This window comes from Salvelinus alpinus, chromosome 6 (genome assembly GCF_045679555.1).
Source record: "Salvelinus alpinus chromosome 6, SLU_Salpinus.1, whole genome shotgun sequence".
Taxonomy (NCBI): domain Eukaryota; kingdom Metazoa; phylum Chordata; class Actinopteri; order Salmoniformes; family Salmonidae; genus Salvelinus; species Salvelinus alpinus.
Window position 1 is genome coordinate 7617713 of NC_092091.1, and position 23551 is coordinate 7641263.

General features: G+C 42.3%; 1 protein-coding gene across 1 annotated transcript in view; it reads left to right on the plus strand.

Moving 5' to 3' along the window:
- The window catches only part of LOC139578045 (patatin-like phospholipase domain-containing protein 2), a 31316-nt gene that overhangs the window by 765 nt on the left and 7000 nt on the right, over positions 1-23551 (plus strand). The window contains exons 2-7 of the mRNA XM_071405198.1: positions 247-479; positions 2659-2724; positions 5494-5703; positions 8058-8118; positions 10500-10709; positions 13934-14066. Coding sequence (XP_071261299.1) covers positions 247-479; positions 2659-2724; positions 5494-5703; positions 8058-8118; positions 10500-10709; positions 13934-14066 — 913 coding nt within the window. The remainder of the gene's footprint in view (positions 1-246; positions 480-2658; positions 2725-5493; positions 5704-8057; positions 8119-10499; positions 10710-13933; positions 14067-23551) is intronic.

Consider the following 23551-nt stretch of genomic DNA (forward strand, 5'->3'; position numbering starts at 1 on the left):
GTGCACTGTCTGTATATCGATTGTCTACTTTTACCCACCCCCTGTTGTCCTTGACATTATCCTTGTGAAATGAGTACACACTATGTATTTTTTCCCAATTGCCAGCAAAAGCAATGCTATTGGCTGATAGACCGTCTCTGATATTAACACTATTCTGTACCTTATTGTTTCCTCATCAGGTGAGGCAGGTCTGATAGACCGTCTCTGATATTAACACTATTCTGTACCTTATTGTTTCCTCATCAGGCGAGGCAGGTGCCAACATCATTGATGTGGCCAAGGATGCCCGGAAGCGCTTCCTGGGGCCCATGCACCCATCCTTCAACCTGGTGAAGATCATGCGTAACATGCTGTATAAAACCCTGCCACCCGATGCCCACCATCGTGCCACAGGGAGGCTGGGCATATCACTGACCAGGGTGACCGACGGAGAGAACGTCTTGGTGTCCCACTTCAACAGCAAGGAGGAGCTGGTGCAGGTCAGGGTCTCCTACCTCAAACACTGACTTGTTGACAAAGCAGGGTTGAGGTCAATTTAACTTGAATTCCAGTCTATTCAGAAAGTAAACCAAAATTACAATTTACATTTACATTACATTTAAGTCATTTAGCAGACGCTCTTATCCAGAGCGACTTACAAATTGGAAAGTTCATACATATTCATCCTGGTCCCCCCGTGGGGAACGAACCCACAACCCTGGCGTTGCAAGCGCCATGCTCTACCAACTGAGCCACACGGGACCGTTTCTGATTCAAAATGTGTCTAATTGAAGGGAATTGGAATTGGAATTTTAATGTACTTCCTGAGTTGACTGTAATTTAAATGTAAATGTATTTTACCCCAACTCTGTGACAAAGTTTTTCACGTAGATAAAGAAATGAGGCCTGTCGTGCCAAATAATGTCCTCCGGCCAACCAGCATAGCAATGGACACTTTGGTTCATTACGTAATCCGGTCAGAATGTTGCTAATTCTAGCAACAGCCCTAGCAACAGCAGCCAGAACTCATCAAGGATCTCTCCGTACTTTCCTCCGCTCATCTTTCCCTCGACCCTGACGAGTCTCCCAGTCCCTGACACTGAAGGTTCTCCCATCTCCACAGAGGAACTCTGGAGCTCTGTCAGAGTGACCATCGGGTTCTTGGTCACCTCCCTGATCAGGGCCCTTCTCCCCCGATAGGCAGTCAGCTCTAGGAAGAGTCTTGGTGGTTCCAAACTTCTTCCATTTAAGAATGATGGAGGCCACTCTGTTCTTGAGGGACCTTCAATAATGCAGACATTTTTTGGTTCCCTTCCCCACATCTGTGTCTCGACACAATCCTGTCTCGGAGCTCAAAGGACAATTCCTTCAACCTCATGGCTTGGTTTTTGCTCTGACATGCACTGCCAACTGTGTGACCTTATATAGACAGGTGTGTGCCTTTACAAATCATGTCCAATCAATTAAATTCACCACAGGTGGACTCCAATCAAGTTGTAGAAACATCTCAACGATGATCAACGGAAACAGGATGCGCCTGAGCTCAATTTTGAGTCTCTTAGCAAAGAGTTTGAATACTTATGTAAACCCGGACGACGCTTGGCCAATTGTGTGCCGCCCTATGGGACTCCCAATCACAGCCGGTTGTGATACAGCCTGGAATCGAACCAGGGTGTCTGTAGTGACGCCTCTAGCAGTGCCTTAGACCGCTGCACCATTCGGGAGCCCACATCAATGATCTCATCTCATAACTATAAACCCAGACATTGACTTGCACAAATAGCATACTCCTGCTGACTCATTGGCTAAGGCAGGTGAGTGTCACAAATAGGATACTCCTGCTGACTCATTGGCTAGGGCAGGTGAGTGTCACAAATAGGATACTCCTGCTGACTCATTGGCTAAGGCAGGTGAGTGTCACAAATAGGATACTCCTGCTGACTCATTGGCTAGGGCAGGTGAGTGTCACAAATAGTGACTTGCTGACAAAGTAGGCTATTTTATGAACTGAAACTGATAGCTATGTGTCTCAGTATTCATGCCTATTAGTTTCATACCGGTGGGCACATCCCATAAACTCAGACATTGACCTGAACAAACACTCATTCTGACTGTCTGACAGATAACTGTACTAAGACTCAGAAACATAAACTGACATAAATTGTGAGAGTTCGAGACACAAACAGTACTTGGATCCAGACCTGTTGAGTTCATGTCAGAATGAGTGTGTTTTACGCAGTTATACACACACACACACACACACACACACACACACACACACACACACACACACACACACACACACACACACACACACACACACACACACACACACACACACACACACACACACACACACACACACACACACACACACACTAATTTGTGTTGTTGCAATGTTCTCTAACAATAACAATGTGTTGTGTGTCCTGTGGACTCATAACAATGTGTTGTGTGTTCTGTGGACTCATAACAATGTGTTGTGTGTTCTGTGGACTCATAACAATGTGTTGTGTGTTCTGTGGACTCATAACAATGTGTTGTGTGTTCTGTGGACTCATAACAATGTGTTGTGTGTCCTGTGGACTCATAACAATGTGTTGTGTGTTCTGTGGACTCATAACAATGTGTTGTGTGTCCTGTGGACTCATAATACTGCGTTGTGTGTTTTTTATCCAGGCGTGTGTCTGCAGTGCTTACATCCCAGTGTACTGTGGACTGATCCCCCCTACACTGCAGGGGGTGGTGAGTACACTACCATCTTATCTTTCTGTGTGTGTGTGCGTATGTGCGTATGTGTGTGTGTGTGTGTGTGTGTGTGTGTGTGTGTGTGTGTGTGTGTGTGTGTGTGTGTGTGTGTGTGTGTGTGTGTGTGTGTGTGTGTGTGTGTGTGTGTGTGTGTGTGTGTGTGTGTGTGTGATTAACCTACTGTACATTCAAAGAGGATATACTTATCACAATATCAAAACAAACAGATGGATCTTAATTTGATCAGTCTGTTGTTGCTGAGAATTTGCAAACTTGTAGTGGATTCAAGGTTTTAAAAAGTTTTTAAAGTTTTAAAATTTCAGACTTGATTTGCCCTAATGAAAAATGTATCAACCCCTACAAAGAATGTCCATTAGTTATAATCTACATACTAATGAACATTTCCTGTTCCTGCAGGATTATTTTCCTGCTGTAGCAAACTGGCTCAAATTAAGATCCTACATCTGTATATACACTTTTCTGTTGCCAAACAAACCACATGTTTGGTGCAAAAATTAGCTTTGAGAAAGCACAGCTGTTGTCAGTAGCAACAATATCAGAACAGATGTGATCGTTTTCAGAAGTCATTGATGACTCTCCCCTCATCCCAAATCTTACTGGTCTGTTGCTGCCCTCTCTTCAACTCAGCCTATTGCCCTTTTATCCTGTTCCCTGGCTATGGTTTCCTTGTATTGTTGTCGTTGTTGTTGTTCTTGGCTCAGTGTTCTCCTTTTCTATCCTCCCTCTCTGCCCTGGGTGGATCCCTCTCTTTCACCTTCTATCCTCTCTCTCTCTCTCTCTCTCTCTCTCTCTCTCTCTCTCTCTCTCTCTCTCTCTGTCTCTCTCTCTCTCTCTCTCTGTCTCTCTCTCTCTCTCTCTGTCTCTCTCTCTCTCTCTCTCTCTCTCTCTCTCTCTCTCTCTCTCTCTCTCTCTCTCTCTCTCTCTCTCTCTCTCTCTCTCTCTCTCTCTCTCTCTCTCTCTCTCTCTTTCCCTCTCTCTCTCTCTGTTTCACCTTCTCTGGAATATATGTTTAATATCTTTCCAGTCTTTCTGTCTCTTGAATGAGACACGTAACTCACGTTCAATGTGGGATATAAAGGCACAGTACCACATTAATGTTTTTTGTTAAAGTTCCAGAAATACCCAAACTTTCTAACAATGAGAAGTGAGAAAGTCACCTACATTTTACATTACATTTAGCAGACACTTTTATATGTTTATATTCAGTGCAAAACATGTTATAGACAAGTAGCGTATAACAGGTTTATATGACAAGTTAAGTATCCATATGTATTGGAGTTAACATTAGTTCAGAATTAGACGTCATGAGTGGAAGATAGTATTTGTGGAGCTGGACTGGACCATGTCTCAGTTTGGTGCAGGGCTTTCCTAGGACTGGACCATCTCTCAGTTTGGTGCAGGGCTTTCCTAGGACTGGACCATCTCTCAGTTTGGTGCAGGGCTTTCCTAGGACTGGACCATCTCTCAGTTTGGTACAGGGCTTTCCTAGGACTGGACCATCTCTCAGTTTGGTACAGGGCTTTCCTAGGACTGGACCATGTCTCAGTTTGGTGCAGGGCTTTCCTAGGACTGGACCATCTCTCAGTTTGGTACAGGGCTTTTCTAGGACTGGACCATCTCTCAGTTTGGTACAGGGCTTTCCTAGGACTGGACCATCTCTCAGTTTGGTACAGGGCTTTCCTAGGACTGGACCATCTCTCAGTTTGGTACAGGGCTTTCCTAGGACTGGACCATCTCTCAGTTTGGTACAGGGCTTTTCTAGGACTGGACCATGTCTCAGTTTGGTACAGGGCTTTCCTAGGACTGGACCATCTCTCAGTTTGGTACAGGGCTTTCCTAGGACTGGACCATCTCTCAGTTTGGTACAGGGCTTTTCTAGGACTGGACCATCTCTCAGTTTGGTACAGGGCCTTTCTAGGACTGGACCATCTCTCAGTTTGGTACAGGGCTTTCCTAGGACTGGACCATCTCTCAGTTTGGTACAGGGCTTTTATAGGACTGGAACAGCTCTCAGTTTGGTACAGGGCTTTCCTAGGACTGGACCATCTCTCAGTTTGGTACAGGGCTTTTATAGGACTGGACCATCTCTCAGTTTGGTACAGGGCTTTCCTAGGACTGGACCATCTCTCAGTTTGGTACAGGGCTTTCCTAGGACTGGACCATCTCTCAGTTTGGTACAGGGCTTTCCTAGGACTGGACCATCTCTCAGTTTGGTACAGGGCTTTCCTAGGACTGGACCATCTCTCAGTTTGGTACAGGGCTTTCCTAGGATCTATTATTGAGACACGCCAAGCCAACTCTCTCAAGGTTGTCCTCTCCTGTCCTCTGAATGTCTGGACACTGGACCAGACGTCACTGTAGAACACACCCCATGGCCCCCGTCAGTTTTCACACTTCAACCCTACAGGGTATTTACTTAAAGCATGCCAAGATGATGCTTGAGAACTTGCGGTAGTCTTTATATTTTGACATTATAAAGCCTATAATATATTGTCTCACTGACTTAAAATCGTTGGTATTTAGTTATCTCTCTGTGTCTAACTCTCTCCCTCCCTCTCTCTCTCCTTCCCTCCCTCTCTTTCTCCTCCCTCTCTCTCCTTCCCTCCCTCTCTTTCTCCTCCCTCTCTCTCCTTCCCTCCCTCTCTTTCTCCTCCCTCTCTCTCTCCTTCCCTCCCTCTCTCTCCCTCTCTCTCTCCTTCCCTCCCTCTCTTTCTCCTCTTTCCCTCCCTCTCTCTCCCCCTCCAGCGTTACGTGGACGGTGGTATCAGTGATAATCTGCCTCAGTATGAGCTAAAGAACACCATAACTGTGTCTCCGTTCTCTGGAGAGAGTGACATCTGTCCTAGAGATAGATCCACCAACATGCATGAACTACGATTCACCAACACCTCCATCCAGTTTACACTCACCAACCTCTACAGAGTGTCCAGAGCTCTGTTCCCCCCTGAGCCACAGGTACACACACACACCTCTACAGTGTCCAGAGCTCTGTTCCCCCCTGAGCCACAGGTACACACACACACCTCTACAGAGTGTCCACCTGGCTACCCCAACCCCAGTCAACAGCCCTGCACCCCCCACAGCAACTCGCCCAAGCCTTCCCCATTTCTCCTTCACCCAAATCCAGATAGCTGATGTTCTGAAAGAGCTGCAAAGTCTGGACCCCTACAAATCAGCCGGGATAGACAATCTGGACCCTCTCTTTCTAAAATGATCTGCCGAAATTGTTGCAACCCCTATTACTAGCCTGTTCAACAACTATTTTGTATCGTCTGAAATTCCCAAAGATTGGAAAGCTGCCGCGGTCATCCCCCTCTTCAAAGGGGGAGACACTCTAGACCCAAACTGCTACAGACCTATATCTATCCTACCCTGCCTTTCTAAGGTCTTCGAAAGCCAAGTTAACAAACAGATTACTGACCATTTCGAATCCCACCGTACCTTCTCCGCTATGCAATCTGGTTTCAGAGCTGGTCATGGGTGCACCTCAGCCACGCTCAAGGTCCTTTACGATATCATAACCGCCATCGATAAAAGACAGTACTGTGCAGCCGTCTTCATCGACCTGGCCAAGACTTTCCACTCTGTCAATCACCACATTCTTATCGGCAGACTCAACAGCCTTGGTTTTTCAAATCATTGCCTCGCCTGGTTTACCAACTACTTCTCTGATAGAGTTCAGTGTGTCAAATCGGAGGGCCTGTTGTACGGACCTCTGGCAGTCTCTATGGGGGTGCCACAGGGTTCAATTCTCGGGCCGACTTTTTTCTCTGTATACATCAATGATGTCGCTCTTGCTGCTGGTGATTCTCTGATCCACCTCTACGCAGACAACACCATTCTGTATACTTCTGGCCCTTCTTTGGACACTGTGTTAACTAACCTCCAGACGAGCTTCAATGCCATACAACTCTCCTTCCGTGCCCTCCAACTGCTCTTAAATGCAAGTAAAACTAAATGCATGCTCTTCAAACGATCGCTGTCCGCACCTGCCCGTCCAGCATCACTACTCTGGACAGTTCTGACTTAGAGTATGTGGACAACTATAAATACCTAGGTGTCTGGTTAGACTGTAAACTCTCCTTCCAGTCTCCCATTAAGCATATCCAATCCAAAACTAAATCTAGAATCGGCTTCCTATTTCACAACAAAGCATCCTTCACTCATGTTGCCAAACATACCCTCGTAAAACTGACCATCCTACCGATCCTCGACTTCGGCGATGTCATTTACAAAATAGCCTCCAACACTCTACTCAACAAATTGGATGCAGTCTATCACAGTGCCATCCGTTTTGTCACCAAAGCCCCATATACTACCCACCACTGCGACCTGTATGCTCTCGTTGATTAGCCCTCGCTTCATATTCGTCGCCAAACCCACTGGCTCCAGGTCATCGATAAGTGTTTGATAGGTAAAGCCCCGCCTTACCTCAGCTCACTGGTCACCATAGCAGCACCCACCCGTAGCACGCGCTCCAGCAGGTATATCTCACTGGTCATCCCCAAAGCCAATTCCTCCTTTGGTCGTCTTTCCTTCCAGTTCTCTGCTGCCAAAGACTGGAACGAACTGCAAAAATCTCTGAAGCTGGAAACACTTATCTCCCTCACTAGCTTTATGCACCAGCTGTCAGAGCAGCTCACAGATCACTGCACCTGTACATAGCCCATCTATCTACCTACCTCATCCCCATACTGTATTTATTTATTTATCTTGCTCCTTTGCACCCCAGTATCTCTATTTGCACACTCATCTTCTGCACATCTATCACTCCAGTGTTTAATTGCTATATTGTAATTACTTCGCCACCATGTCCTATTTATTGCCTTATCTCCCTTATCTTACCTCATGTGCACACACTGTATATAGACATTTTGTATTATTGACTGAATGTTTTGTTTATTCCATGTGTAACTCTGTGTCGAACTGCTTTGCTTTATCTTGGCCAGGTCGCAGTTGTAAATGAGAACTTGTTCTCAACTAGCCTACCTGGTTAAATAAAGGGGAAATAAATACAAAGTGTTCAGAGCTCTGTTCCCCCCTGATCCACAGGTACTGTAGCTCACAGACATACTTAGCAGACACTATTATCCAAAGAGACTTACAGACTGTATACATGTTTCAGTCAGTGATCACCGGTCAGACTTACAGACTGTATACATGTTTCAGTCAGTGATCACCGGGGGTATTGAACCTATGACCTTTGACTTGCTAGTGCCAGAGTTTTACCAACTGAGCCACCAGACAGACATGGACTCTGAATGTGTCTCTGGGAAGATCTCTAATGTGTCTGTCTGCCTGTGTTTCAGGTTATGAAGGCCATGTGTAAACAGGGGTACAAAGATGCTCTTCACTTTCTGAAGAAGAACGGTAAGAGACCATTATATTAGTTCTATTATTATATACTAGATCAGGCTCGGTATAGAGTAGTTCTATTATTATATACTAGATCAGGCTCGGTATAAAGTAGTTATATTATTATATACTAGATCAGGCTCGGTATAAAGTAGTTATATTATTATATACTAGATCAGGCTCGGTATAGAGTAGTTCTATTATTATATACTAGATCAGGCTCGGTATAAAGTAGTTATATTATTATATACTAGATCAGGCTCGGTATAGAGTAGTTCTATTATTATATACTAGATCAGGCTCGGTATAAAGTAGTTATATTATTATATACTAGATCAGGCTCGGTATAGAGTAGTTCTATTATTATATACTAGATCAGGCTCGGTATAAAGTAGTTATATTATTATATACTAGATCAGGCTCGGTATAGAGTAGTTCTATTATTATATACTAGATCAGGCTCGGTATAAAGTAGTTATATTATTATATACTAGATCAGGCTCGGTATAGAGTAGTTATATTATTATATACTAGATCAGGCTCGGTATAGAGTAGTTATAATCTTATATGATTCTATACTAGATCAGGCTTGGTATAGAGTAGTTATATTATTATATACTAGATCAGGCTCGGTATAGAGTAGTTATAATCTTATATGATTCTATACTAGATCAGGCTTGGTATAGAGTAGTTATATTATTATATACTAGATCAGGCTCGGTATAGAGTATTTATAATCTTATATGATTCTATACTAGATCAGGCTTGGTGTAGAGTAGTTATATTATTATATACTAGATCAGGCTCGGTATAGAGTAGTTATAATCTTATATGATTCTATACTAGATCAGGCTTGGTATAGAGTAGTTATATTATTATATACTAGATCAGGCTTGGTATAGAGAAGTTATAATCTTATATGATTATATACTAGATCAGGCTCGGTATAGAGTAGTTATATTATTATATACTAGATCAGGCTTGGTATAGAGTAGTTATATGACTCTATACTAGATCAGGCGTGGTATAGAGTAGTTATATTATTATATACTAGATCAGGCTTGGTATAGAGTAGTTATATTATTATATACTAGATCAGGCTTGGTATAGAGTAGTTATATTATTATATACTAGATCAGGCTTGGTATAGAGTAGTTATATTATTATATACTAGATCAGGCTTGGTATAGAGTAGTTATATGACTCTATACTAGATCAGGCTTGGTATAGAGTAGTTATATTATTATATACTAGATCAGGCTTGGTATAGAGTAGTTATATTATTATATACTAGATCAGGCTCGGTATAGAGTAGTTATATGACTCTATACTAGATCAGGCTTGGTATAGAGTAGTTATATTATTATATACTAGATCAGGCTTGGTATAGAGTAGTTATATTATTATATACTAGATCAGGCTTGGTATAGAGTAGTTATATAACTCTATACTAGATCAGGCTTGGTATAGAGTAGTTATATTATTATTTACTAGATCAGGCTTGGTATAGTGTAGTTATATTATTATATACTAGATCAGGCTCGGTATAGAGTAGTTATAATCTTATATGATTCTATACTAGATCAGGCTTGGTATAGATTAGTTATATTATTATATACTAGATCAGGCTTGGTATAGAGTAGTTATATTATTATATACTAGATCAGGCTTGGTATAGAGTAGTTATATGACTCTATACTAGATCAGGCTTGGTATAGAGTAGTTATATTATTATATACTAGATCAGGCTTGGTATAGAGTAGTTATATTATTATATACTAGATCAGGCTCGGTATAGAGTAGTTATATGACTCTATACTAGATCAGGCTTGGTAAAGAGTAGTTATATTATTATATACTAGATCAGGCTTGGTATAGAGTAGTTATATAACTCTATACTAGATCAGGCTTGGTATAGAGTAGTTATATTATTATTTACTAGATCAGGCTTGGTATAGTGTAGTTATATTATTATATACTAGATCAGGCTCGGTATAGAGTAGTTATAATCTTATATGATTCTATACTAGATCAGGCTTGGTATAGATTAGTTATATTATTATATACTAGATCAGGCTTGATATAGAGTAGTTATATGACTCTATACTACATCAGGCTTGGTATAGAGTAGTTTTACAAGTGAGAATGAATTGTCAGAAAGGCACTAGAAATGACTGACAAATGTCCAACCAAAGATATAAACTGTGTGTGGTTTGGCTGTCTTGGTCGTGTGTGTGTGTGTGTGTGTGTGTGTGTGTGTGTGTGTGTGTGTGTGTGTGTGTGTGTGTGTGTGCGTGCGTGCGTGCGTGCGTGCGTGCGTGCGTGTGAGTGCGTGCGTGTGAGTGCGTGCGTGCGTGCGTGTGTGTGTTTGCTTGACTGTGTTTTTAATGTTTCAGGACTGTTGAATCACCAAGGACCTCACAGACCTCTAATAGCCGATGGTGAGGAAGATGACGTCATCGAGGATGATGATGAAGAACACGTGGAGCGTCTTGTACAGAACGAGATCAGACCCATTGAGAAAGAGTCAGTGGTGACCCCCGCCGAGTCCAAATCCAACATCGAGGATCATATCTTTGAACACCTGCCACCCAGACTACACAAAGGTAGGATGGAACGCACCAAAATAACACAGCAGATCAATAATACATTGTATTTAAGCACCTTAAAAAAAAGAAAACATAAAAATTGATTAAAAAAAGAACACAAACACAGCTAAATATTAGTGATGTATTGTTGTCATGTATGTAGAACATACACAGTGGATCCCCTAACATACACAGTGGATCCCCTGACATACACAGTGGATCCCCTAACATACACAGTGGATCCCCTAACATACACAGTGGATCCCCTAACATACACAGTGGATCCCCTAACATACACAGTGGATCCCCTAACATACACAGTGGATCCCCTAACATACACAGTGGATCCCCTAACATACACAGTGGATCCCCTAACATACACAGTGGATCCCCTAACATACACAGTGGATCCCCTAACATACACAGTGGATCCCCTAACATACACAGTGGATCCCCTAACATACACAGTGGATCCCCTAACATACACAGTGGATCCCCTAACATACACAGTGGATCGCCTAACATACACAGTGGATCCCCTAACATACATGATCAGGGGAGATGGCAACTTCTCAGCACAAGGCCTTTCTCCAGACCAGTCTCCAGACCAGTCTCCAGACCAGTCTCCAGACCAGTCTCCAGAGGAAGACTCAGAAAAACCCTATACTGAAGAATATCCAACCAACCAGAGAATGGTGTAGAGAAGAAGCTGGCCAATCAGATCCCTTGCTCTTGTTTCTACTATAGTTGTAGCTATAGGTTAGGGGATCCACTGTGTAACCCTGGCCTTGTTAGGTTAGGGGATCCACTGTGTAACCCAGGCCTTGTTAGGTTAGGGGATCCACTGTGTAACCCAGGCCTTGTTAGGTTAGGGGATCCACTGTGTAACCCAGGCCTTGTTAGGTTAGGGGATCCACTGTGTAACCCTGGCCTTGTTAGGTTAGGGGATCCACTGTGTAACCCTGGCCTTGTTAGGTTAGGGGATCCACTGTGTAACCCTGGCCTTGTTAGGTTAGGGGATCCACTGTGTAACCCAGGCCTTGTTAGGTTAGGGGATCCACTGTGTAACCCAGGCCTTGTTAGGTTAGGGGATCCACTGTGTAACCCTGGCCTGGTTAGGTTAGGGGATCAACTGTGCAACCCTGGCCTTGTTGGGTTAGGGGATCCACTGTGTAACCCTGGCCTTGTTAGGTTAGGGGATCCACTGTGTAACCCTGGCCTTGCTAGGTTAGGGGATCCACTGTGTAACCCAGGCCTTGTTAGGTTAGGGGATCCACTGTGTAACCCTGGCCTTGTTAGGTTAGGGGATCCACTGTGTAACCCTGGCCTTGTTAGGTTAGGGGATCCACTGTGTAACCCTGGCCTTGCTAGGTTAGGGAATCCACTGTGTAACCCTGGCCTTTCTAGGTTAGGGGATCCACTGTGTAACCCAGGCCTTGTTAAGTTAGGGGATCCACTGTGTAACCCTGGCCTTGATAGGTTAGGGGATCCGCTGTGTAACCCAGGCCTTGTTAGGTTAGGGGATCCACTGTGTAACGCTGGCCTTGTTAGGTTAGGGGATCCACTGTGTAACACAGGCCTTGTTAGGTTAGGGGATCCACTGTGTAACCCTAGCCTTGTTAGGTTAGGGGATCCACTGTGTAACCCAGGCCTTGTTGGGTTAGGGGATCCACTGTGTAACCCTGGCCTTGTTAGGTTAGGGGATCCACTGTGTAACCCTGGCCTTGTTAGGTTAGGGGATCCACTGTGTAACCCTGGCCTTGATAGGTTAGGGGATCCACTGTGTAACCCTGGCCTTGTTAGGTTAGGGGATCCACTGTGTAACCCTGGCCTTGTTAGGTTAGGGGATCCACTGTGTAACCCTGGCCTTGATAGGTTAGGGGATCCACTGTGTAACCCTGGCCTTGTTAGGTTAGGGGATCCACTGTGTAACCCTGGCCTTGCTAGGTTAGGGGATCCACTGTGTCACACTGGCCTTGTTAGGTTAGGGGATCCACTGTGTAACCCTGGCCTTGTTAGGTTAGGGGATCCACTGTGTAACCCAGGCCTTGTTAGGTTAGGGGATCCACTGTGTAACTCTGATCTTGTTAGGTTAGGGGATCCACTGTGTAACCCAGGCCTTATTAGGGGATCCACTGTGTAACCCAGGCCTTGTTAGGTTAGGGGATCCACTGTGTAACCCAGGCCTTGTTAGGTTAGGGGATCCACTGTGTAACCCTGGCCTAGTTGGGTTAAGGGATCCACTGTGTAACCCAGGCCTTGTTAGGTTAGGGGATCCGCTGTGTAACCCAGGCCTTGTTAGGTTAGGGGATCCACTGTGTAACTCTGATCTTGTTAGGTTAGGGGATCCACTGTGTAACCCTGGCCTTGTTAGGTTAGGGGATCCACTGTGTAACCCTGGCCTTGTTAGGTTAGGGGATCCACTGTGTAACCCAGGCCTTGTTAGGTTAGGGGATCCACTGTGTAACCCTGGCCTTGCTAGGTTAGGGGATCCACTGTGTAACCCAGGCCTTATTAGGGGATCCACTGTGTAACCCAGGCCTTGCTTCAACTATTTTCTGCCATGGGGAATGTGACTGAGTCAGTCAGTCAGCCAGCCAGCCAGCCAGTAAGTCAGCCAGCCAGCCAGCCCGCCAGTTAGTCAGTCAGACAGTCAGCCAGACAGTCAACCAGCCAGACAGTCAGCCAGCCAGCCAGCCAGTCAGCCAGTCAGTCAGCCAGTCAGCCAGCCAGTTAGTCAGCCAGACAGTCAGTCAGCCAGTCAGTCAGCCAGACGTTCAGTCAGTCAGCCAGCCAGTCAGCCAGCCAGTAAGTCAGCCAGTCAGCCAGCCAGTCAGCCAGACAGTCAGCCAGCCAGACATTCAGTCAGCCAGCCAGTCAGCCAGCCAGACAGTCAGTCAGCCAGCCAGCCAGTTAGTCAGCCAGACAGTCAGTCAGCCAGCCAGACAGTCAGCCAGCCAGTCAGCCAGTCAGCCAGTCAGCCAGCCAGCCAGCCAGTCAGTCAGTCAGCCAGTCAGCCAGTCTGTAGTGAGTTGTCCTCTCTGTCTCCCTCTGTATTTATTGTGGTGTATTGTAGTCTATATGACTGTAGTGCGTTGCTCTGTCTCCCTCTGTATTTATTGTGGTGTATTGTAGTCTATATGACTGTAGTGAGGTGTCCTCTCTGTCTCCCTCTGTATTTATTGTGGTGTATTGTAGTCTATATGTCTGTAATGAGTTGTCCTCTCTGTCTCCCTCTGTAGCTCTGGTGGAAGCCTGCAAGGAGAGATACAGTCTGGGCCAGTCGCTAAGCAACCTGCTGCCAGTCAGGATGGCGACGGCTATGATGCTTCCATACACCCTTCCCCTGGAGTCTGCTCTGTCTATGACTGTTAGGTAAGACTAGACCCTGGAGTCTGCTCTGTCTATGACTGTTAGGTAAGACTAGACCCTGGAGTCTGCTCTGTCTATGACTGTTAGGTAAGACTAGACCCTGGAGTCTGCTCTGTCTATGACTGTTAGGTAAGACTAGACCCTGGAGTCTGCTCTGTCTATGACTGTTAGGTAAGACTAGACCCTGGAGTCTGCTCTGTCTATGACTGTTAGGTAAGACTAGACTCTGGAGTCTGCTCTGTCTATGACTGTTAGGTAAGACTCTCCGCTGGAGTCTGCTCTGTCTATGACTGTTAGATAAGACTAGACCCTGGAGTCTGCTCTGTCTATGACTGTTAGGTAAGACTCCCCTCTGGAGTCTGCTCTGTCTATGACTGTTAGGTAAGACTCTCCCCTGGAGTCTGCTCTGTCTATGACTGTTAGGTAAGACTAGACCCTGGAGTCTGCTCTGTCTATGACTGTTAGGTAAGACTAGACCCTGGAGTCTGCTCTGTCTATGACTGTTAGGTAAGACTCTCCCCTGGAGTCTGCTCTGTCTATGACTGTTAGGTAAGACTCTCCCCTGGAGTCTGCTCTGTCTATGACTGTTAGGTAAGACTAGACCCTGGAGTCTGCTCTGTCTATGACTGTTAGGTAAGACTAGACCCTGGAGTCTGCTCTGTCTATGACTGTTAGGTAAGACTCTCCGCTGGAGTCTGCTCTGTCTATGACTGTTAGGTAAGACTAGACCCTGGAGTCTGCTCTGTCTATGACTGTTAGGTAAGACTCTCCCCTGGAGTCTGCTCTGTCTATGACTGTTAGGTAAGACTAGACCCTGGAGTCTGCTCTGTCTATGACTGTTAGGTAAGACTAGACCCTGGAGTCTGCTCTGTCTATGACTGTTAGGTAAGACTCTCCCCTGGAGTCTGCTCTGTCTATGACTGTTAGGTAAGACTAGACCCTGGAGTCTGCTCTGTCTATGACTGTTAGGTAAGACTAGACCCTGGAGTCTGCTCTGTCCATGACTGTTAGGTAAGACTAGACCCTGGAGTCTGCTCTGTCTATGACTGTTAGGTAAGACTAGACCCTGGAGTCTGTCTATGACTGTTAGGTAAGACTAGACCCTGGAGTCTGCTCTGTCTATGACTGTTAGGTAAGACTAGACCCTGGAGTCTACTCTGTCTATGACTGTTAGGTAAGACTAGACCCTGGAGTCTGCTCTGTCTATGACTGTTAGGTAAGACTAGACCCTGGAGTCTGCTCTGTCTATGACTGTTAGGTAAGACTCTCCCCTGTAGTCTGCTCTGTCTATGACTGTTAGGTAAGACTAGACCCTGGAGTCTGCTCTGTCTATGACTGTTAGGTAAGACTCTCCCCTGGAGTCTGCTCTGTCTATGACTGTTAGGTAAGACTCTCCCCTGGAGTCTGCTCTGTCTATGACTGTTAGGTAAGACTAGACCCTGGAGTCTGCTCTGTCTATGACTGTTAGGTAAGACTCTCCCCTGGAGTCTGCTCTGTCTATGACTGTTAGGTAAGACTCTCCCCTGGAGTCTGCTCTGTCTATGACTGTTAGGTAAGACTAGACCCTGGAGTCTGCTCTGTCTATGACTGTTAGGTAAGACTAGACCCTGGAGTCTGCTCTGTCTATGACTGTTAGGTAAGACTAGACCCTGGAGTCTGCTCTGTCCATGACTGTTAGGTAAGACTAGACCCTGGAGTCTGCTCTGTCTATGACTGTTAGGTAAGACTCTCCCCTGGAGTCTGCTCTGTCTATGACTGTTAGGTAAGACTAGACCCTGGAGTCTGCTCTGTCTATGACTGTTAGGTAAGACTAGACCCTGGAGTCTGCTCTGTCTATGACTGTTAGGTAAGACTAGACCCTGGAGTCTGCTCTGTCTATGACTGTTAGGTAAGACTCTCCGCTGGAGTCTGCTCTGTCTATGACTGTTAGGTAAGACTAGACTCTGGAGTTTGCTCCGTCTATGACTGTTAGGTAAGACTAGACTCTGGAGTCTGCTCTGTCTATGACTAATAGGTAAGACTCTCCCCTGGAGTCTGCTCTGTCTATGACTGTTAGGTAAGACTAGACCCTGGAGTCTGCTCTGTCTATGACTGTTAGGTAAGACTAGACCCTGGAGTCTGTCTATGACTAATGGCCTGTCTCTTCTGTCAGACTGTTAGAGTGGCTGTATTATTATATATTACTAATGGCCTGTCTCTGTCAGACTGTTAGAGTGGCTGTATTATTATATATTACTAATGGCCTGTCTCTGTCAGACTGTTAGAGTGGCTGTATTATTATATATTACTAATGGCCTGTCTCTGTCAGACTGTTAGAGTGGCTGTATTATTATATATTACTAATGGCCTGTCTCTGTCAGACTGTTAGAGTGACTGTATTATTATATATTACTAATGGCCTGTCTCTTCTGTCAGACTGTTAGAGTGGCTGTATTATTATATATTACTAATGACCTGTCTCTGTCAGACTGTTAGAGTGACTGTATTATTATATACTACTAATGGCCTGTCTCTTCTGTCAGACTGTTAGAGTGACTGTATTATTATATATTACTAATGGCCTGTCTCTGTCAGACTGTTAGAGTGACTGTATTATTATATATGACTAATGGCATGTCTCTTCTGTCAGACTGTTAGAGTGACTGTATTATTATATATTACTAATGGCCTGTCTCTTCTGTCAGACTGTTAGAGTGACTGTATTATTATATATTACTAATGGCATGTCTCTTCTGTCAGACTGTTAGAGTGACTGTATTATTATATATTACTAATGGCCTGTCTCTTCTGTCAGACTGTTAGAGTGACTGTATTATTATATATTACTAATGGCCTGTCTCTGTCAGACTGTTAGAGTGGCTGTATTATTATATATTACTAATGGCCTGTCTCTGTCAGACTGTTAGAGTGACTGTATTATTATATATGACTAATGGCATGTCTCTTCTGTCAGACTGTTAGAGTGACTGTATTATTATATATTACTAATGGCCTGTCTCTGTCAGACTGTTAGAGTGACTGTATTATTATATATGACTAATGGCATGTCTCTTCTGTCAGACTGTTAGAGTGACTGTATTATTATATATTACTAATGGCCTGTCTCTTCTGTCAGACTGTTAGAGTGACTGTATTATTATATATTACTAATGGCCTGTCTCTGTCAGACTGTTAGAGTGGCTGTATTATTATATATTACTAATGGCCTGTCTCTTCTGTCAGACTGTTAGAGTGACTGTATTATTATATATTACTAATGGTCTGTCTCTGTCAGACTGTTAGAGTGACTGTATTATTATATATTACTAATGGCCTGTCTCTGTCAGACTGTTAGAGTGACTGTATTATTATATATTACTAATGGCCTGTCTCTGTCAGACTGTTAGAGTGGCTGTAGTATTATATATTACTAATGGCCTGTCTCTTCTGTCAGACTGTTAGAGTGACTGTATTATTATATATTACTAATGGCCTGTCTCTGTCAGACTGTTAGAGTGACTGTATTATTATATATTACTAATGGCCTGTCTCTGTCAGACTGTTAGAGTGGCTGTATTATTATATATGACTAATGGCCTGTCTCTGTCAGACTGTTAGAGTGACTGTATTATTATATATTACTAATGGCCTGTCTCTGTCAGACTGTTAGAGTGGTTGTATTATTATATACTACTAATGGCCTGTCTCTTCTGTCAGACTGTTAGAGTGACTGTATTATTATATACTACTAATGGCCTGTCTCTGTCAGACTGTTAGAGTGGCTGTATTATTATATATTACTAATGGCCTGTCTCTTCTGTCAGACTGTTAGAGTGGCTGTATTATTATATATTACTAATGGCATGTCTCTTCTGTCAGACTGTTAGAGTGACTGTATTATTATATACTACTAATGGCATGTCTCTTCTGTCAGACTGTTAGAGTGGCTGTATTATTATATATTACTAGTGGCCTGTCTCTGTCAGACTGTTAGAGTGACTGTATTATTATATATTACTAATGGCATGTCTCTTCTGTCAGACTGTTAGAGTGGCTGTATTATTATATATTACTAGTGGCCTGTCTCTGTCAGACTGTTAGAGTGACTGTATTATTATATATTACTAGTGGCCTGTCTCTGTCAGACTGTTAGAGTGACTGTATTATTATATATTACTAATGGCCTGTCTCTGTCAGACTGTTAGAGTGGCTGTATTATTATATATTACTAGTGGCCTGTCTCTGTCAGACTGTTAGAGTGACTGTATTATTATATATTACTAATGGCCTGTCTCTGTCAGACTGTTAGAGTGACTGTATTATTATATATTACTAATGGCCTGTCTCTGTCAGACTGTTAGAGTGGCTGTATTATTATATATTACTAATGGCCTGTCTCTTCTGTCAGACTGTTAGAGTGACTGTATTATTATATATTACTAATGGCCTGTCTCTTCTGTCAGACTGTTAGAGTGACTGTATTATTATATACTACTAATGGCCTTTCTCTTCTGTCAGACTGTTAGAGTGACTGTATTATTATATATTACTAGTGGCCTGTCTCTTCTGTCAGACTGTTAGAGTGACTGTATTATTATATATTACTAATGGCCTGTCTCTTCTGTCAGACTGTTAGAGTGACTGTAGTATTATATATTACTAGTGGCCTGTCTCTTCTGTCAGACTGTTAGAGTGGCTGTATTATTATATATTACTAATGGCCTGTCTCTGTCAGACTGTTAGAGTGGCTGTATTATTATATATTACTAATGGCCTGTCTCTTCTGTCAGACTGTTAGAGTGGCTGTATTATTATATATTACTAATGGCCTGTCTCTTCTGTCAGACTGTTAGAGTGGCTGTATTATTATATATTACTAATGGCCTGTCTCTTCTGTCAGACTGTTAGAGTGGCTGTATTATTATATATTACTAGTGGCCTGTCTCTGTCAGACTGTTAGAGTGGCTGTATTATTATATATTACTAATGGCCTGTCTCTTCTGTCAGACTGTTAGAGTGGCTGTATTATTATATATTACTAATGGCCTGTCTCTTCTGTCAGACTGTTAGAGTGGCTGTATTATTATATATTACTAATGGCCTGTCTCTTCTGTCAGACTGTTAGAGTGACTGTATTATTATATATTACTAATGGCCTGTCTCTGTCAGACTGTTAGAGTGACTGTATTATTATATACTACTAATGGCCTGTCTCTTCTGTCAGACTGTTAGAGTGACTGTATTATTATATATTACTAATGGCCTGTCTCTTCTGTCAGACTGTTAGAGTGACTGTAGTATTATATATTACTAGTGGCCTGTCTCTTCTGTCAGACTGTTAGAGTGGCTGTATTATTATATATTACTAATGGCCTGTCTCTGTCAGACTGTTAGAGTGGCTGTATTATTATATATTACTAATGGCCTGTCTCTTCTGTCAGACTGTTAGAGTGGCTGTATTATTATATATTACTAATGGCCTGTCTCTGTCAGACTGTTAGAGTGGCTGTATTATTATATACTACTAATGGCCTGTCTCTTCTGTCAGACTGTTAGAGTGACTGTATTATTATATATTACTAGTGGCCTGTCTCTGTCAGACTGTTAGAGTGACTGTATTATTATATATGACTAATGGCATGTCTCTTCTGTCAGACTGTTAGAGTGACTGTATTATTATATATTACTAATGGCCTGTCTCTTCTGTCAGACTGTTAGAGTGACTGTATTATTATATATTACTAATGGCCTGTCTCTGTCAGACTGTTAGAGTGGCTGTATTATTATATATTACTAATGGCCTGTCTCTTCTGTCAGACTGTTAGAGTGACTGTATTATTATATATTACTAATGGTCTGTCTCTGTCAGACTGTTAGAGTGACTGTATTATTATATATTACTAATGGCCTGTCTCTGTCAGACTGTTAGAGTGACTGTATTATTATATATTACTAATGGCCTGTCTCTGTCAGACTGTTAGAGTGGCTGTAGTATTATATATTACTAATGGCCTGTCTCTTCTGTCAGACTGTTAGAGTGACTGTATTATTATATATTACTAATGGCCTGTCTCTGTCAGACTGTTAGAGTGACTGTATTATTATATATTACTAATGGCCTGTCTCTGTCAGACTGTTAGAGTGGCTGTATTATTATATATGACTAATGGCCTGTCTCTGTCAGACTGTTAGAGTGACTGTATTATTATATATTACTAATGGCCTGTCTCTGTCAGACTGTTAGAGTGGTTGTATTATTATATACTACTAATGGCCTGTCTCTTCTGTCAGACTGTTAGAGTGACTGTATTATTATATACTACTAATGGCCTGTCTCTGTCAGACTGTTAGAGTGGCTGTATTATTATATATTACTAATGGCCTGTCTCTTCTGTCAGACTGTTAGAGTGGCTGTATTATTATATATTACTAATGGCATGTCTCTTCTGTCAGACTGTTAGAGTGACTGTATTATTATATACTACTAATGGCATGTCTCTTCTGTCAGACTGTTAGAGTGGCTGTATTATTATATATTACTAGTGGCCTGTCTCTGTCAGACTGTTAGAGTGACTGTATTATTATATATTACTAATGGCATGTCTCTTCTGTCAGACTGTTAGAGTGGCTGTATTATTATATATTACTAGTGGCCTGTCTCTGTCAGACTGTTAGAGTGACTGTATTATTATATATTACTAGTGGCCTGTCTCTGTCAGACTGTTAGAGTGACTGTATTATTATATATTACTAATGGCCTGTCTCTGTCAGACTGTTAGAGTGGCTGTATTATTATATATTACTAGTGGCCTGTCTCTGTCAGACTGTTAGAGTGACTGTATTATTATATATTACTAATGGCCTGTCTCTGTCAGACTGTTAGAGTGACTGTATTATTATATTACTAATGGCCTGTCTCTGTCAGACTGTTAGAGTGGCTGTATTATTATATATTACTAATGGCCTGTCTCTTCTGTCAGACTGTTAGAGTGACTGTATTATTATATATTACTAATGGCCTGTCTCTTCTGTCAGACTGTTAGAGTGACTGTATTATTATATACTACTAATGGCCTTTCTCTTCTGTCAGACTGTTAGAGTGACTGTATTATTATATATTACTAGTGGCCTGTCTCTTCTGTCAGACTGTTAGAGTGACTGTATTATTATATATTACTAATGGCCTGTCTCTTCTGTCAGACTGTTAGAGTGACTGTAGTATTATATATTACTAGTGGCCTGTCTCTTCTGTCAGACTGTTAGAGTGGCTGTATTATTATATATTACTAATGGCCTGTCTCTGTCAGACTGTTAGAGTGGCTGTATTATTATATATTACTAATGGCCTGTCTCTTCTGTCAGACTGTTAGAGTGGCTGTATTATTATATATTACTAATGGCCTGTCTCTTCTGTCAGACTGTTAGAGTGGCTGTATTATTATATATTACTAATGGCCTGTCTCTTCTGTCAGACTGTTAGAGTGGCTGTATTATTATATATTACTAGTGGCCTGTCTCTGTCAGACTGTTAGAGTGGCTGTATTATTATATATTACTAATGGCCTGTCTCTTCTGTCAGACTGTTAGAGTGGCTGTATTATTATATATTACTAATGGCCTGTCTCTTCTGTCAGACTGTTAGAGTGGCTGTATTATTATATATTACTAATGGCCTGTCTCTTCTGTCAGACTGTTAGAGTGACTGTATTATTATATATTACTAATGGCCTGTCTCTGTCAGACTGTTAGAGTGACTGTATTATTATATACTACTAATGGCCTGTCTCTTCTGTCAGACTGTTAGAGTGACTGTATTATTATATATTACTAATGGCCTGTCTCTTCTGTCAGACTGTTAGAGTGACTGTAGTATTATATATTACTAGTGGCCTGTCTCTTCTGTCAGACTGTTAGAGTGGCTGTATTATTATATATTACTAATGGCCTGTCTCTGTCAGACTGTTAGAGTGGCTGTATTATTATATATTACTAATGGCCTGTCTCTTCTGTCAGACTGTTAGAGTGGCTGTATTATTATATATTACTAATGGCCTGTCTCTGTCAGACTGTTAGAGTGGCTGTATTATTATATACTACTAATGGCCTGTCTCTTCTGTCAGACTGTTAGAGTGACTGTATTATTATATATTACTAGTGGCCTGTCTCTGTCAGACTGTTAGAGTGACTGTATTATTATATACTACTAATGGCCTGTCTCTTCTGTCAGACTGTTAGAGTGACTGTATTATTATATATTACTAATGGCCTGTCTCTTCTGTCAGACTGTTAGAGTGACTGTAGTATTATATATTACTAGTGGCCTGTCTCTTCTGTCAGACTGTTAGAGTGGCTGTATTATTATATATTACTAATGGCCTGTCTCTGTCAGACTGTTAGAGTGGCTGTATTATTATATATTACTAATGGCCTGTCTCTGTCAGACTGTTAGAGTGGCTGTATTATTATATATTACTAATGGCCTGTCTCTGTCAGACTGTTAGAGTGGCTGTATTATTATATACTACTAATGGCCTGTCTCTTCTGTCAGACTGTTAGAGTGACTGTATTATTATATATTACTAGTGGCCTGTCTCTGTCAGACTGTTAGAGTGGCTGTATTATTATATATTACTAATGGCCTGTCTCTTCTGTCAGACTGTTAGAGTGACTGTATTATTATATATTACTAATGGCCTGTCTCTGTCAGACTGTTAGAGTGGCTGTATTATTATATATTACTAATGGCATGTCTCTTCTGTCAGACTGTTAGAGTGGCTGTATTATTATATATTACTAATGGCCTGTCTCTTCTGTCAGACTGTTAGAGTGACTGTATTATTATATATTACTAATGGCCTGTCTCTGTCAGACTGTTAGAGTGACTGTATTATTGTATACTACTAATGGCCTGTCTCTTCTGTCAGACTGTTAGAGTGACTGTATTATTATATATTACTAATGGCCTGTCTCTTCTGTCAGACTGTTAGAGTGACTGTATTATTATATATTACTAATGGCCTGTCTCTGTCAGACTGTTAGAGTGGCTGTATTATTATATATTACTAATGGCCTGTCTCTTCTGTCAGACTGTTAGAGTGACTGTATTATTATATATTACTAATGGTCTGTCTCTGTCAGACTGTTAGAGTGACTGTATTATTATATATTACTAATGGCCTGTCTCTGTCAGACTGTTAGAGTGACTGTATTATTATATATTACTAATGGCCTGTCTCTGTCAGACTGTTAGAGTGGCTGTAGTATTATATATTACTAATGGCCTGTCTCTTCTGTCAGACTGTTAGAGTGACTGTATTATTATATATTACTAATGGCCTGTCTCTGTCAGACTGTTAGAGTGACTGTATTATTATATATTACTAATGGCCTGTCTCTGTCAGACTGTTAGAGTGGCTGTATTATTATATATGACTAATGGCCTGTCTCTGTCAGACTGTTAGAGTGACTGTATTATTATATATTACTAATGGCCTGTCTCTGTCAGACTG